The sequence below is a fragment of the Ochotona princeps genome, chromosome 3 (assembly GCF_030435755.1).
Source record: "Ochotona princeps isolate mOchPri1 chromosome 3, mOchPri1.hap1, whole genome shotgun sequence".
NCBI classification, from domain to species: domain Eukaryota; kingdom Metazoa; phylum Chordata; class Mammalia; order Lagomorpha; family Ochotonidae; genus Ochotona; species Ochotona princeps.
In genome coordinates, this window is record NC_080834.1 from 40,704,741 (window position 1) to 40,719,574 (window position 14,834).

A 14,834-nucleotide genomic window follows, 5' to 3' on the forward strand; every position below is an offset into this window, starting at 1 on the left:
AGAATGGCTTTTTAATTTTTTTTTTAAAGATTTTTTATTATTATTGGAAAGCCGGATATACAGAGAGGAGGAGAGACAGAGAGGAAGATCTTCCATCCGATGTTTCACTCCCCAAGTGAGCCGCAACAGGCCGATGCGCATCAATCCGAAGCCGGGAACCAGGAACCTCTTCCAGGTCTCCCACGCGGGTGCAGTGTCCCAATGCATTGGGCCGTCCTCAACTGCTTTCCCAGGCCACAAGCAGGGAGCTGGATGGGAAGTGGAGCTGCCGGGATTAGAACCAGCGCCCATATGGGATCCCGGGGCATTCAAGGCGAGGAGGACTTTAGCCGCTAGGCCACGCCGCCGGGCCCTAATTTTTTTTTTAATTTGAAAAGCAGATATACGGAGAAGAGGATAGACAGAGAGGAATATCTTCTGTCTATTGATTCACTCCTCAAATGGCCGCAACGGCTGGAGCTGTGACGATCTGAAGCCAGGAGTCCAGAGCCTCTTCTGGATCTCCCATATGGGTACAGTGTCCCAAGGCTTTGCGCTGTCCTCAACTGCTTTCCCAGGCCACAAGCAGGGAGCTGGATGGGAAGTAGAGCTGCTGAGATTAGAACCAGTGTCCATATGGGATCCCAGCGCATGCAAGGCGAGGACTTTAGCTGCTAGGCTACTGTGCCGGGACCCAGCAGAATGGATTTTTAATTATCCATTTAGATAGCATATATGAATTATGCTTTATATAAAAGTGTGAATTTTTGAAACTAGAATCTGAATGAAGCATTGTTCAAATGTGTTAGAAAAGAAATCCCTGAAGATTTTTAAATATTTATTTAAATCCAGGAGGCAACTTGGTTACTGATTCGGGGAAAGCTCTTGATTGTTAAGTATTACCCGTAACAACGTTTGTGAAGCAGTACTTGTCATAGAGTGACAGAGTTCTGTTTGAAAGACTCAGGCATCCTAGTGAGACTCTTTCACGTGTGTGCTTGGAGCAGGCGTTTGGCCAGCCTTCAAGCCTCTTCTTGGGGCTCTCCACCAGCTTTGGAGTGACTGCAGAACAGTCCAGGATCAGGTGCTCCATTTCAGTTTCCTAGTAATGTGCACCCTGGGAGGGAGCAGTTAGATGCCTCAGGTAATTTCAGTCCCTCACCCTTATATGCGAAACCTGGATTGAATTGCTGGATCCTGAATTTGGCCTGGCCCAGTCTGACTGTTGCAGTCATTTGGAGAGTGAACCAGTGGACAGAAGTTCTCTCCCAATCGGTATGTCTTTCCCTCTACTTGCTATGTCTCTTTGCCTCTCAGATACTATTTTTGGTAAAGCTAACGGTCTACAGTGTCCATCAGGAAATCATAACTGTACTTTTCGTCTTTTGTAGAGGCACTGCAATTGCTGGCATTGTGTTTGGGATCGTATTCATCATGGGTGTCATCGCTGGAATTGCCATATGCATCTGCATGTGTATGAAGAACAACCGGGGTACCCGTGTGGGTGTCATCAGGACCACTCACATCAACACCATCTCCTCCTACCCTGGTGAGCAAGTGGTGTACTCCCGGGAGAGGAGGGGGTTCGTCAGTTATAGTCTATTCCCAATGGAGAGAAGGAATCATTAAAAGCTTTCAGGGAAACAATATCTAGCTTTCTAGAATGTTTCTATATAAATATGGGTTGAAGATCTGACTTTGAATAGCGATGGCTTTGATCCAGATGATAAAATCCAACTCATATTTGAAGATATTTTCTATGGTTGTCTCATGGAATAAAGTTGCCAGTCACTCATAGTTAAGATAAATAAATAATTCACATCCTCTGTGACTAGCTGTCAGTGAGTACTAACAAGTAATTAGAGAGGAAAGAAGTTTTGTGTCTCAATAAACTGACATGAGATTTAGTAGGCATTTATGTCTTCAGAAAAAGTATTCAGCAAAGTTTTCATATGCATTTATCATGCAAAGAGAACAGTTAGAATATTAAAATTCTCCAGAAAGAACAGAGGTAATAAATGAATAATTTTACAAGTGTTGAGACTTTTAGATGTTTCACATATAAATATATTCAATACATGTGATTTTATAAAATGCTGTATTTCGCATTACATGTTTTCAACAGGGCTTTTAAATCAATCTGTGTATGTATAATTGCACCTAAAAAAAATCAGACAAGCTTTAAATTTCACACATCCTGAGGAAATTAATTTTCCATCCATACATACCCATGTCCTTTCTCTATCTCTATACAACAGGGTACTTTTATATGCAATTTGCCTTATGTATTAATTCCCTCAGTCTCCCCTTCTCTTTTATCCTTTTCTCTATCATCTTCAACTTAAAGGATCAAGTTTCAGATGAACTAGGCGTGGTGTGCTTCTTTTGTTAGCTCTTCCTTATTTCCAGTACCTTCACATTGGAGGGCCCCAGAGCGCCATCTTGTGTCGTCTTCCACAGTCCTTTGATTGTCTCCTTAGGCCTTGGGATATTGTATCTTTCATATACTAGAGCCAACGGAAGTTCTCTCTTTCTGTTCCAAATCTCTTTTTGAATTCCAGATTGGCTTTATTCTAGTGGCTACTAGATGTTGTGTTTACATGTTTAGAAAATAGGACAAATTTAACATATTTAAAGCTATTCTTCTGATCTTAAAACCTTGTTCCATCCATAGCCTTCACAATTCCCAGTGTAGGTTCTCTGGTCCTGCTATTGCTCAGGGTCATCCTTGATTCCTCTCTTTACCTCCAGACATGCATGCAACCTGTGTACCAGGAACACTTGGCTCTACATTTGAAGTATGGGTGATACCTGACTATTAGAAAGAGAAGTAGACACTTTCTTAGTGAGAGTAACATCATGACTTCTCTCCTCCCATATTGTCATACCCTGCTGATTGGTTTCTTGGTTTACATCCTTGGCCCCCAAAAACCTAGCCCCAATTTAATAGCCAAAGCAAGCAACTCCTCTAAGGCGAACATCAGATCACGTCACTCCTGCACTCATATTTCCCAGAGGCAGAATGGAATCTATAAGTTTCTCATTACATTCCAAGTATAAAATACCTATTCTTTCCTGAGGCCTTTGAGGCAGTTCCATGGATTGAATCCTTTCTGTGCTTCTTAGCCCTCCTCGATTTCTACTCTTCTTTCCATTCTGGTCCCACCAGCCAATTTTATTGCTGTTCGTTGAACAAATAAATCACACTCTCAGCTTGGAGATTTGCCTAGAGCACTGACTACCTGATTTCTTTCAACTCTTTAATCTAAGATCATTTCCTGAATTATAACATCCTGAGCAACCATTTAATGACTGCAGAGCTAGATATTTAGTCTAGCAATGAAGAATGAAGATACCAGTTGAATGACACTGGTATCCGATAGTGGAGTTCCTGGGTTTGACAATCAGCTTTCTTGCTAGTGCAGACTCAGCAAGGCAGCAATGGTTTCCATGGCACTCATGAGAGACCTAGATTAGTAGACCTTTGGGGAGTGAACTGGAAGATAAACATCTCTCTCCGACGCGATCTGTCCCACTCTCTTGCTCTTTTAAAACAGACAAATAAAATATGGCAGGTGACGGTCTAATAATGAGAAAAAAAGATGATAGTATGTTCCAATTTTTGTTATGCCATTCTCCTTTCCCTCCCTCTCAATGTTGTTCTAGTCTTCTTTTGGGTTAAAGCGTGACTTACCTAATCACAATGTTCATTTTTCCTTTCCCCCTGCTAGAGCAGTAGTTTCCCAGGTCAGAAATCGTTGTCCTTTTTATTGATCACTCTAGCTAAAGGACGTAAGACCAGGCTGGCCTAACAGATTTTTTTCAACATGATGAATCAATAAGGCTCATGGCTCCTTTCAAGCCCTGATTCAGTATGTAGTATATATCAATTCACAGGGAAGGGACCTTAAACGCCACACTGGAATAATGACAGAGCCTTTACTCATTATAAAAGCAATCTTTCAAATCTTCACAACTTGACAAAAATAATGTTAGGATAAAGATGCTGAGACTAAGATATCAGGAAATAAACAAAGTTATTTTACATTCTTCCCACATTGTCGCATTTTTTTTATCCCAAAACCCAGGGAAAGAATAGAGGAAAATCAAGCAAGGACTTTAATTGAAAAAGATTAATTGAAGAGAATGCAGGGAACAGTGCTCCACAGACAGCATTCTAGATCCACATTTGCTTGATAAAAAATTAGGTTTAATTGAAATTGATATTTATATGTTACAGAAATCATAAAATTAAAACAGGAATTTTAAAGTATTTCATGAAATATTTAATATTTTATTTCATACTTCTATAAGTTTAGACTTTACATAAAGTTAAAAGTTGCCAAATATCACCATTTCAGTGTAAGGTAAAATATTTTATTGGATTGTGGTTTCTTTTTTGGCAAAGAAATATGTTTTCAAAACTTCATAATGACATTTATATTGGCAGATATAAGAGCAACATGTTACATTTTCAGTAAATTCATTGTTCTGAGAGCTCAATAATGCAAGAAACATAATGAATCTTATGGTGCAGACATTTTTGCTTTAGAAAGACTAGATCTTCAAAAACATAGTATGCTTGATTACCTTTCATTTCCTTCCCGAAGTCACTAATTAAGCTTTTACTTAAAGAATCACGAAGCAGCACACAACAGTATGGAATACTTTTCAAAATCCTTCATCTGTGGAAATACCAAAGACCTTTGCTCACATTAATTAATTAGTTGTGTAATAATTGAGATAACAACCCAACACACTGCATTGTGTAGTCCCATGGCCCAGAGACCAGATAAATGAGAACATAATTTGATAAATGTTATCACATCTTGGGATGAAGACTCTCAGTGGGAACCCTACAGAGACGTAAATATTCTGCATGGGGTGACTGGGGAGGGAGGGGGAGAGTGGCCTCCTGCCACACAGGCTCTTTTGTTGGAAAATGATCGTCTAAAATGAAATCTTTCATTTCTTCCTAATTGGATAGAACAGGTGTCATCTTTAAATGCAATTTTTTAATGGTCAGTGTGAAAATTAGCATTATTTGTCAAGTTCTACATTTTCTCCACTTTCTAGAACTTCATTGAAAACAAAGAAAAGTTACCAAGGTAATTCTCTTTTTAAAACTTGTGGATAATACTTATACATCTGAGTAAAAAGAGCAGAGCAAAACATAACAAAAGACTTTCCAAAGATATAAAATGCCAACAAAAGGAAAGCAAGCGATATCTGTGCAGTGAAGGAAACTGATATGATATATTTTGAGCTCTTGAAAAGGAAGACAACAGTTAGATGTTGATGACTGGTAGATATGTAAGTAAGTAGGGTGAGAGAGAAAGAGAGAGAGAGAGAGAGAGAGAGAGAGAGAGAGAGAGACAGTGCAGAAAGGAAATGGGGGAGAGGGGGGAAAGGGCTTTTCCTAACAGAAAATCATCAAAGGGTGAATGTTAATGTGAGTTGTAAAATTGGAAAAATCTTCGTTTTAAACAATCACATAAAAATGTTTCAAAAAAAACAAAACAAAACCAGGCTGTGAATGTACAGGAGACTGTTGTCAAGCAGCAGCTTGGTGGCAGATATTGAAGTGTTCACTAGATTCCTTGCCACATGCAAGAGAAAAGATAGTAACTCCAGCAGGGGAGCCAAATAAAATCTTGATCAAGTAAATCAATCTTAATAACGTCTTGATGCACCTTGGTGTTACTCTGAAGATGACACTACTGATTATGATCATGCTATGGGAGTTCACAGTGGGAATCTTAACGTGAAAAAATGTTTGACAAACCCAAATGGAGAAATACTGTTATCAACCAAGGTTGGCTCTTGGGGAGGCTTTGTAGCAAATTCAGGTAAGCTGCCACTTTGCCTACCTACAATCATTTAGTTTTTAAAAAAGATTTATTTTATTGCAAAGTCAGATATACAGAGAGGAGGAGGGACAGAGAGGAAGAATCTTCTGTCCAATGATTCACTCCCCAAATGGCCTCAATGGCTGGAGCTGTGCTGATCTGAAGCCAGGAGCCAGGAACTTTCCTCCATGTTTCCCACTCAGGTGCTGGGTCCCACGGCTCTGGGCCGTCCTCGAGTGCTTTCCCAGGCCACAATCAGGGAGCTGAATGGGAAGTGGAGCTGCTGGCATTAGAACTGGCGCCCATATGTTATCCTGGTGCGTTCAAGGTGAGGACTTTAGTCACTAGGCCTCCGCACTGGGTCAGGTACCTACAATCCATATTGGAATGCTGGTTTGAGTCTGGCCTCCACCACTTCTTATTTAGCTTCCTGATAATATGTTCTGGAAGGTGACAGACACTGATTCAACTGCTTGGGTCCCTGCCACCTACATGGGAGATGTAGAGTTAAATATTCTTGTCTTTGACCTCATGATCCAACTTTGGGGTTGGAATATTTGAAAAGTGAACCAGTGAATAGATCTATCTCTCCCAATCTCTTCTTCTTTCACTCTTGTGCTTCTTTCTCTGTATGGTTTTTTGTTTCTGAAATAAATAAAACAAAGAATACTTTTTTGGCTTGAATACACCGCTCATAAAAGAGGAAAAAACAACTGTAATCAATGCTGTGAAGTCTTCATGCAGATAATTATTTTAATATGAATCAATGAATGTTAACATGAAGTGAAAAAGCCTTCTTTGATATCATAAAAATATGCTCACAGAATGAATATTACAGACAAAAATGTATGAATTAATTATATGATGAAGTGGGGCTGTAAGTGCAGAACTTTTGAAGAGGATCGCTCTAAAATGAGTAAAATCATATTGAGATTCATGTGAAGCCAAGACTTCATTTATGGAGAAATATAGATTGTGGTGTGAGAAACAGAGGGGATTGCTCTCAGCATCCTGAGTGCAGGAGAGAAAAGGGTCCAGCATATAGAGGTTCCCTTCAGTGGAATCCAAATGCATTCATTCACCATATCTGAGATGGGTTGTAAGTAAGCACTGGGGCAGTGATGTGCATCTTGGGATATTCACTTCTGCTATGCTGTTTTTCTTGGTGAAATCAGAGCTGGATGAGGGGAAGCAAGGAGATGCTTCAACAAAATGAACAAGAAGGGATGCTAAGGTGATAATCTCAAAAAAATGGGAGTGAGATATGACCAAAGAAATGTGTAAGAGCTACCAAACTTAGGAAAATGGTTATTCATTTTATAAAGTGAGGTCAGCATGAATGTACTTTTTTCTCCTGCCATTTGATGCTTGTGGATATAAAATTTTTAATATCTTTATATCTTAATTCCCATTAAGATTCCAGTTGATAAATCATTAGGCCAAATCAAAATGTTCATAATGGGTACCGTAGGTACACATTCAGAATAGCCAAAGTGTCGTATCTAATCAGTGTTGGCATTCAACCAGGCATCAGGAGGAGAAAGTGCGAAGAATATTGACAATAAAGACAGAGGAGTGATTTTTATTGCAGAACTATAAATCAACACGGGACACAGCAGAATATGAAGACTAGAAAGGAGTGGTATAACCTTTATCACTTCTTTTATTTGGCTGTCACTAAATTGAAACTCTGGATGAGTTCCAAAAATGTGATGGAATATGTGTTCCAGAAATATCAAAGCAATGTTTATAGATTAAGATTTACTAGATAGTGCAGCTACTGTTGATGATGAAAGGAAGGAAAAGATTGAAAAATGCAAGAAGGTTGAGAGATTAAGAGGCAGGCTTATGTAGGTGCTAAAATGACTAAAAATGATAACAGGAGTCTTTGTGGGAAGAAAGTCTGTGGACCAGGGGCTCTCTCTTCAGTGAGTAATGATGTAGGGCAGAAAGGCTGCAGCGGTGGAAAGCAAGCAGTACCAGGTAGCACATGTGCTATCCAAAGGCCCAGGATTTTAAAGAGGTAGAAGAGGTCATGGCTTTAAAAATGTGCACAAAGATCACAAAAACCTTGAGCACTTCCCAGCCCGTAAGGTTGCCCAATGTAAGTAGAAAAGAACGGCCCTGATTGGGGCCATCCTCTCATGAGAAATCAGATTTTAGTGTCAGAAGGCGAACTGAATGCTCCCTTCTGCTCCTAGAGAAAATGATTTTGCACCTTCCTGCCCTTCTCGAAACTCAATACTCAACCCAACTTCCATGCCTAAGACATTCAATGCTTTTCCAGAGGCATAGCAAAAGGGGGCAGGATATTCTGGGAGTCCATAGATGAGCGGTACGGTGCCATCTAGAGCCACAGTTTTGCCATGTGCATTTTGAGAGCTTGTCCTGGTGACACAGAGAGAGATAAAGTGTGATAGAACCTGCTTCAATCTGTACTAACATGCCTTAGGATCATAGGGCCTGTGGTAGAGGGAATAGGATTGGTATTATTTGTGTGGGGCTGGGTGGGTACAAGTCTCACCAGGAGCCTTGTAGGTCTTTATTAAAACCCTCTATCCTGGGTGACGTTTAGGGAAATTATGAGTAGTGGGATTTGTGGAATGGTGGAGAAGTTTGCTCCTAGCAATAATATTGAAAACTTTCTTTAAAAATAAGCCATGGACTTCATGTTTAAATTCAGTAAAAGTTAAAATAAGTTGTTTCTGACCCAGTGCAGTGGCCTAGCGGCTAAAGTCCTCACCTTGAACGCACCCGGATCCCATATGGGTGCCAGTTCTAATCCTGGCTGTTCCACTTCCCATCCAGCTCCCTGATTGTGGCCTGGGAAAGCAATCAAGGACGGCCCAAAGCTTTGGGACCCTTCACCCATGTGGGAGACCGGGAAGAGTTTCCTGGTTCCCGGCTTCGGATTGGCACAGCATCAGCAGTTGCGGTCACTTGGGGAGTGAATCAATGGACAGAAGATCTTCCTCTCTGTCTCTCCTCCTCTCTGTATATCTGACTTTGTAGTAAAAGTAAATAAATCTTTTTTAAAAATAAGTTGTTTCTATTGCAAAAAGATAAGCATTAATCATTGAACAAAAAAGTAAATTATAGTTTACTTTTTTTACATACTTTAAAGATCTGACAAAATCATGTGAAATATGAAATTTACTTAATAGGTGATAGGTTAACATTTAAAATTTAGAAAAAGTAAGCTTTGATGTAAGGCTACGTCAAATAGCAGATATAAATAAACCATGATTTATATGTAAAAATTTAAATACATAAATGTAAAACTAAAACAATATGCATCAGATATCCGAAAAAGAAAGCTACATTTTATACTTGCAAACAACCCAGAATAATTTTTAAAAATGGAGAACAATGTTAGGTTAAACACAAGTTTTAGTCTTTAGTATTTAAATAAAGGAACATTATATAATAACACAATTTTGACCAAGAACTGTCCTTGAGAAAAAGATAAATACTGTTGTATGGTTGCTTATTTTGTCTTATCTTAATTATTTGTAATCCTCATTAAGATTCCAGATTTATCAGACCAAAACAAAAAGTTCACTCAAATTCTAAACAGTAGACCAGATGTAGCACAATGTCAAACCTAGATGTTAACAAAGAAATGAGAAAATGATTTAAAACTACCCAGCCATGAAAAGAATGAAACTCTATCTTTCACAGCAAGTTTATGCAACTGGAGAACCATTATACTCAAAGAAGTATAAATATCTGTCTGACAAATATCATAATTTCTCCTGATATGTGTGAACTAATTACGAAGTACATTTGAGATTCTATTATTTGTGGACCTTGTCTACACTGTTGAGGAAAAGTGGTTTTTCTACTAAGCATTATAAAGTTTTGTTATATTACCAACTGTTGAATGATAGCGTGCCTGTATGCCTTCCTAGTCCCTTTGTAAGATGAAACAATTAGTTTTGGGAATAATTTCACTATGTACTCCAAGCAGTAAAATCTGTGTACCACTTAGGCATAGTGATCAATTATTCAAATTTTACTTAAAAGTTTTCAATTGAATTTAAAAAAAAAAACTCTGTGTAAGAAGATATTTATTACTAGAAAAAATGTTTAGCCCCAAGATTGTCAATGGATTAATCTCATCACCAATAAAATGAGGCTGTTAACAATAAAGTTATAAAGATTATATAAGGGAATGCAAAAGACTACTATTGTAACTCTAATAGCATACCTGCGGAAGGCTAACACTTTGTAGAAAACAGGCTAATTTTGAGTCAAAGGCTGGGAGTAAATGGTCTCATCTGGTGCTGATCCTCTTGTGGGTTAAGTCCCAAGCAGCATATGGCACCACATGGCAAGAGACAGGCATCGCACAAGTCTAGTCCCATGGTCTGTCTCCCTCTTTGTAGGTAAAGCCATCAGGATGCAATCATGGGTGGCACTTTCATAATCTTTTTTAATCCTAATCCCTTATCAAAGGTCTTGCCTTGAAACAAGACACTTTTGGAATAAATCCTCCCTCTTTATCACCACAAAATGGGGAGTAAGTTTCAACACGTGCAGTCTCCAACGGCACTCAAGCTCTATACAAACTGTATAGCATAGCCTAATGTCATAAAACAAAGCAAAAAAGCCTGCATTATTTTATGTGACTAACAGGGATACAATCATACACAAAAGACTAGGCGAGCACATGTGAAGATATTATGTTATTAATTTGGGATGGCAGAATTGTGGATAATTTTGTTTTGTTTCTCTAATGTCTAAAATCATGTTAAATAGTTTTGATAGCACTGTTCAGCCTCCCACTATGTCAGCTCTACAGATAGTCACCTGCGTGGGTTGAAAACATGAAATTTCTCCTCTGAATTTCAGAGCATTCATGAATCTTTTAATATTCTGGACAACCTTTGTAGACATTTACCTTAAATGAAATTTTTACCCTACTTAATCAGAAAATTGGAATTTCAGTTATGAAAAGATTTCAGAGGCATTGAGATTCCAGATGCTTTTATCCATATTTTAAAGATGATTTGACCTATAAAAAATGAACTAAACCTCTTACAATTAATGAGGGATTCTAAAATCGAGACTCAGAAAAGTTTACTTTTTAGTGAGACCTTATTACCTACAAGAAAGAAATATAGCACAATGTACAATCATGAAAGTATTATTTCAGAACCTCTCCCAGCGGCTGCTGTTCTAAAGGATGTGCCGGGTTTATTTCAAAACAGCACTTTTCATCATTAGATCACCACTTTAGCAAAATTCAAAGGTTAGAGGAATGAAAGAACACTGTTTCCTGTCTCAGATTTTCCTGTTCAACATGCAGCTGCAGAACCATAGAGACTCACACTGAGATGTCCTACAGCAGTGTCTGTGCAGATGGCAGAGGATAAACACTCTGTTACAGATGCACAAACACACATGAGGGCTTCATGACAGGGAAGAATCAGCATCAGTAGGTGTATGCCCCTCAAGTGGGATGCAGGAAAACGACACAGTGTAAAAACAACACGGAACCCACAGGCTTGTCAGAAACAATTAAACCGGTATCCAGCTGTAAGTTCCTATTTTCCATGAGAGCTGCACTGTTTCTTTTCTTAGATGGGCTGAAAGTTATTATAAAGCTCATTGTCTCAGTTCCCCAGGATACAATGAAGCAGAAGCGTGGGTGTGAGGCAGAGGGACTATGTGTTTAGACTCTATAGGATTTAGTCTGGTGTGTTGTAGAAAACAGAACTTGGAGTGACACTGCTGCTGAGAGTCTGAATGTGCCTGGGAGGAACTCTGCACTCCCTTGCTGATTGGGTGACTATGCCATGTCCTCAGCTGGAAGCTCTACCCTCTAGAGACCTGTCAGCAGGATGGTGCTGAGGGACCATCCCACTCAGTTCTGTCACTCTATCTTTCTGCTTTGTCAAGGGACTTAATCCTACAAATATAGGGGATCAGTAGAGGATTTAAACCATGTAGCTCTCGGGCAGAGAGGCAAGCCAACTGCATTTAGAAGGAAGCATGGCTTGTGTCCACTCATCAGTGGAGGCGCTATGCTTGTGTTTCTTCATCAGAGCACTATCAAATTCCTGGAAGACATTTAGGAAAGAGTTGATTGAAATCTTACTTATTCTTTTCTGTCACTCTGATGTTAAAAGACTGGACATCAGGTCAAGCATTTTGTAAGTGGGGAAGATGCTTGCATCCTGTATCAGAATACCTGGCTCCTCATTCCAGCAGTGATGGTTCAAGTGGTGTGAATTCTACAATCCACACTGGATACCTAGATTGAGCTCCAGACTCCAGGCTTTGGCTTTGACCCATACCGAGCTGTTGTGGGCATTTGGAGAAGGAGCCAGCAAGTGGGAACTGGCTCACTCTGCTCTCTGCTCTCTCTCACTCACAAATAAGTAAAACTGTTCTGTAAGAAAGCTTGTAGAAAAAATGTATAATTTCTTTCCATTATTTTCACCTGTCTTGTGAAAGTTCCTAGCAGTTAAAGCAACTTCTGAGTAAAATCAAGATAATGTTGATGATCTGTCTACTTGTAAGTTACCAGACTGGCTGCTGAGGAGTGGTTCAGTTGTTGCAGAATAACCTTGGTTCTTAAAAGAATGGATGGAATTCAACTTAAGGTGTCCCTCTCCATCACACATTGGAAACAAGAGTGAGATTACTACAAAATATACATCCACACATAATCAGTTTACAGTATATTTAGTGTATTGAAAAATGCATTGACATAATACAGTTAAAATCAAAGGACATTTTTAATGAAACGTAAAAAATTAAGTCATGTTCACTCACAAACTTGCTTATTCCCTTTTTGTCCTTTCCTTCTTTTATCTGTAGCCCATTCAGTTTACGCAGGCCCGCTATTCGATACCCAATACCTTCACCCTTTCTTTTACTTCACTACCCTTTTCACCCTCTTGCCAGTCATCAGCTAAGAACTTGCTGCGCCCTTACGAGTTTTTCTTTCTCACCACTGGGATAAGGTCTTTATAAACTCCCATGCATTCCATTACATCACCTCACATGTTCTTCAGTCTTCCTCTGTGCATAGTGCCAAGAAAGCTGTCTTACCAAAGCATATTCATTAGCATATTAAAAATCTGCCCTAGGTCCCCATCCCATAGTCAGCATGTGATATTCAAAGTTCATCATGGCGGCCAGGTTTGGGGCAATGTTGAAGACTCCACTTAGCTTGACATTCCATATTAGAGTGTCTTGTTCAAGTCCTGGCTCTGCTTACAATCCAGCCTCCTTCCAAAGCACCCTTGGGGAGCAGCAGCTGACCGCTCAAGTAGTCATGTCCCTGACACCTATGTAGGAAACTCAAACTGGATTCTTGGCTCTTGACAGCAGCATGGCAGATCTCTGGCTGTTATGGACATTTTGGCATTTGTTCCATTCACTGGCTAAAATATATCTCTCTATGTGTCTATTCCTCTGTCACTCTGTCTCTCTGCCTCTCAAGTGAAATGAAAATAAATATTTTTAAAGCTCACCATGGTAACTAAGCAACTGGATTCCTCAACTCTTTTGCTATTTCTCCACTCTATACTTCTTGCTTGAGCAAAAGTACTTCTTGATTTTGCTGAAACATGGGTTGTTTCTCAGATTGTTCTCTTTCCACTCCTTCAGAATCATATTGTCAAAAGAAAGTTAAGTCATCAGTTCTGCATACTCTAATCCATGACATCACATTTAATAAGACTACCTTTTTAATATGTATGTGTTCATTGGCCTGATAAAGCAAAGAAATTTACAGACAAAAAAAAATATGTCTCTTCCCAAAGTATCCAGCCCAGTGGTTTAAACACAGAAGACAATTAAAATACCTGATCAATGTCTCATGCTCATTTCCTTTGCTTTGACAGTGGCACCACCCCCATACAGTTGCGACTACGAGATGGAATACTGTCGAGACTTACCCCCTCCCTACTCCCCAACTCCACAGACATCAGCACAACGCTCTCCACCCCCTCCTTATCCTGGGAATTCAAGGAAATAATGCTCCAGAATGCAATATATGAAAATCAGTGATGTTCCCTGAAATAAACTGCCTTTACCCAGAAATAGGCAGGGAAAGTTTTCCTAAGAAAGATATTTTTGGAGCAGCTAAGATTTCATGCAGAATGTCCCTGCAAAAAAGATACGGGCTTTTTTCTGATACTTCTCAGAGCTGACCCAGTCAGGAGTATTATGCTCGGTTCCTCGGGACTACATTTTAAAGATGTATTGATTCACTTCAGTAGGAATAACAAGATTGGCAGAATGCCTGATCATCAGGTTCTTTAATGTTCAGATGAAGGAAGCGTCAATACTGATACTGGAAAAGACAAAACTTCCACACAACAGAATGCTCTATTTTGTGCAGCTCTGAAAGTCATAACTAGAATGCTTTAATGTTTTATTCATCAATGATGTAAAATGAAACCCACCATGTGTGTGGCACTGTTTGAGGCGCTGGATGGAAGTTGTAAGAAGGGAAATCTCATGTTGGTGTGAGAAGGAACAGCTGCAGCTGCCTCGTTAACTGAGTTGCGTTTTGTGATGCTTGCCCATGACCAGGATCCCGCTGTACAGATGTGAAATGCTCCAGAGTGCTATCCGCCTCGAGGCTGTGCAGCACTCTCACACCTCAAAATCTCTGCTTGTGTTTTGTGTGATGGGAAGTGAATCCCTGTCCCTAGGAGTGAAAACAACAGAATTGGTGAATGTTCTTTATTGAACTTGAGAGCAGGAGCAGAATCAAGTGATTCAACAGCTAATTGAAGCCAAGAACTCTTCACACCAGCCACTGTCTTCTAAACGTGATCTGACCTTGCTCAGTGGATTCAAACACATTTGACACCAGCTGTGGTTAAACAAATATTTTAGAAGTTCCAAAGGCAACAAGTACTACATGCCAGTGTGAAAAAAATGAAGATCCAAATATTCCCACGAAATTATGCATCAGGGAGCAAGATCTCAGGGTGGCCATGAAGACCAAGTAAGCTTATAAAACAAAGGAAAAAAAATTTA

General features: G+C 39.5%; 1 protein-coding gene across 2 annotated transcripts in view; it reads left to right on the forward strand.

Annotated features, from left to right (window-relative positions):
• CYYR1 (cysteine and tyrosine rich 1) overlaps window positions 1-14,304 on the forward strand; it is a 123,610-nt gene extending 109,306 nt beyond the window's left edge. For both annotated transcript variants that reach the window (XM_004588593.2, XM_058661731.1), the window contains exons 3-4: window positions 1,371-1,528; window positions 13,688-14,304. In XM_004588593.2, coding sequence (XP_004588650.1) covers window positions 1,371-1,528; window positions 13,688-13,821 — 292 coding nt within the window. In that variant the 3' untranslated portion in view covers window positions 13,822-14,304. The remainder of the gene's footprint in view (window positions 1-1,370; window positions 1,529-13,687) is intronic.
• Window positions 14,305-14,834: the final 530 nt, after the last annotated feature.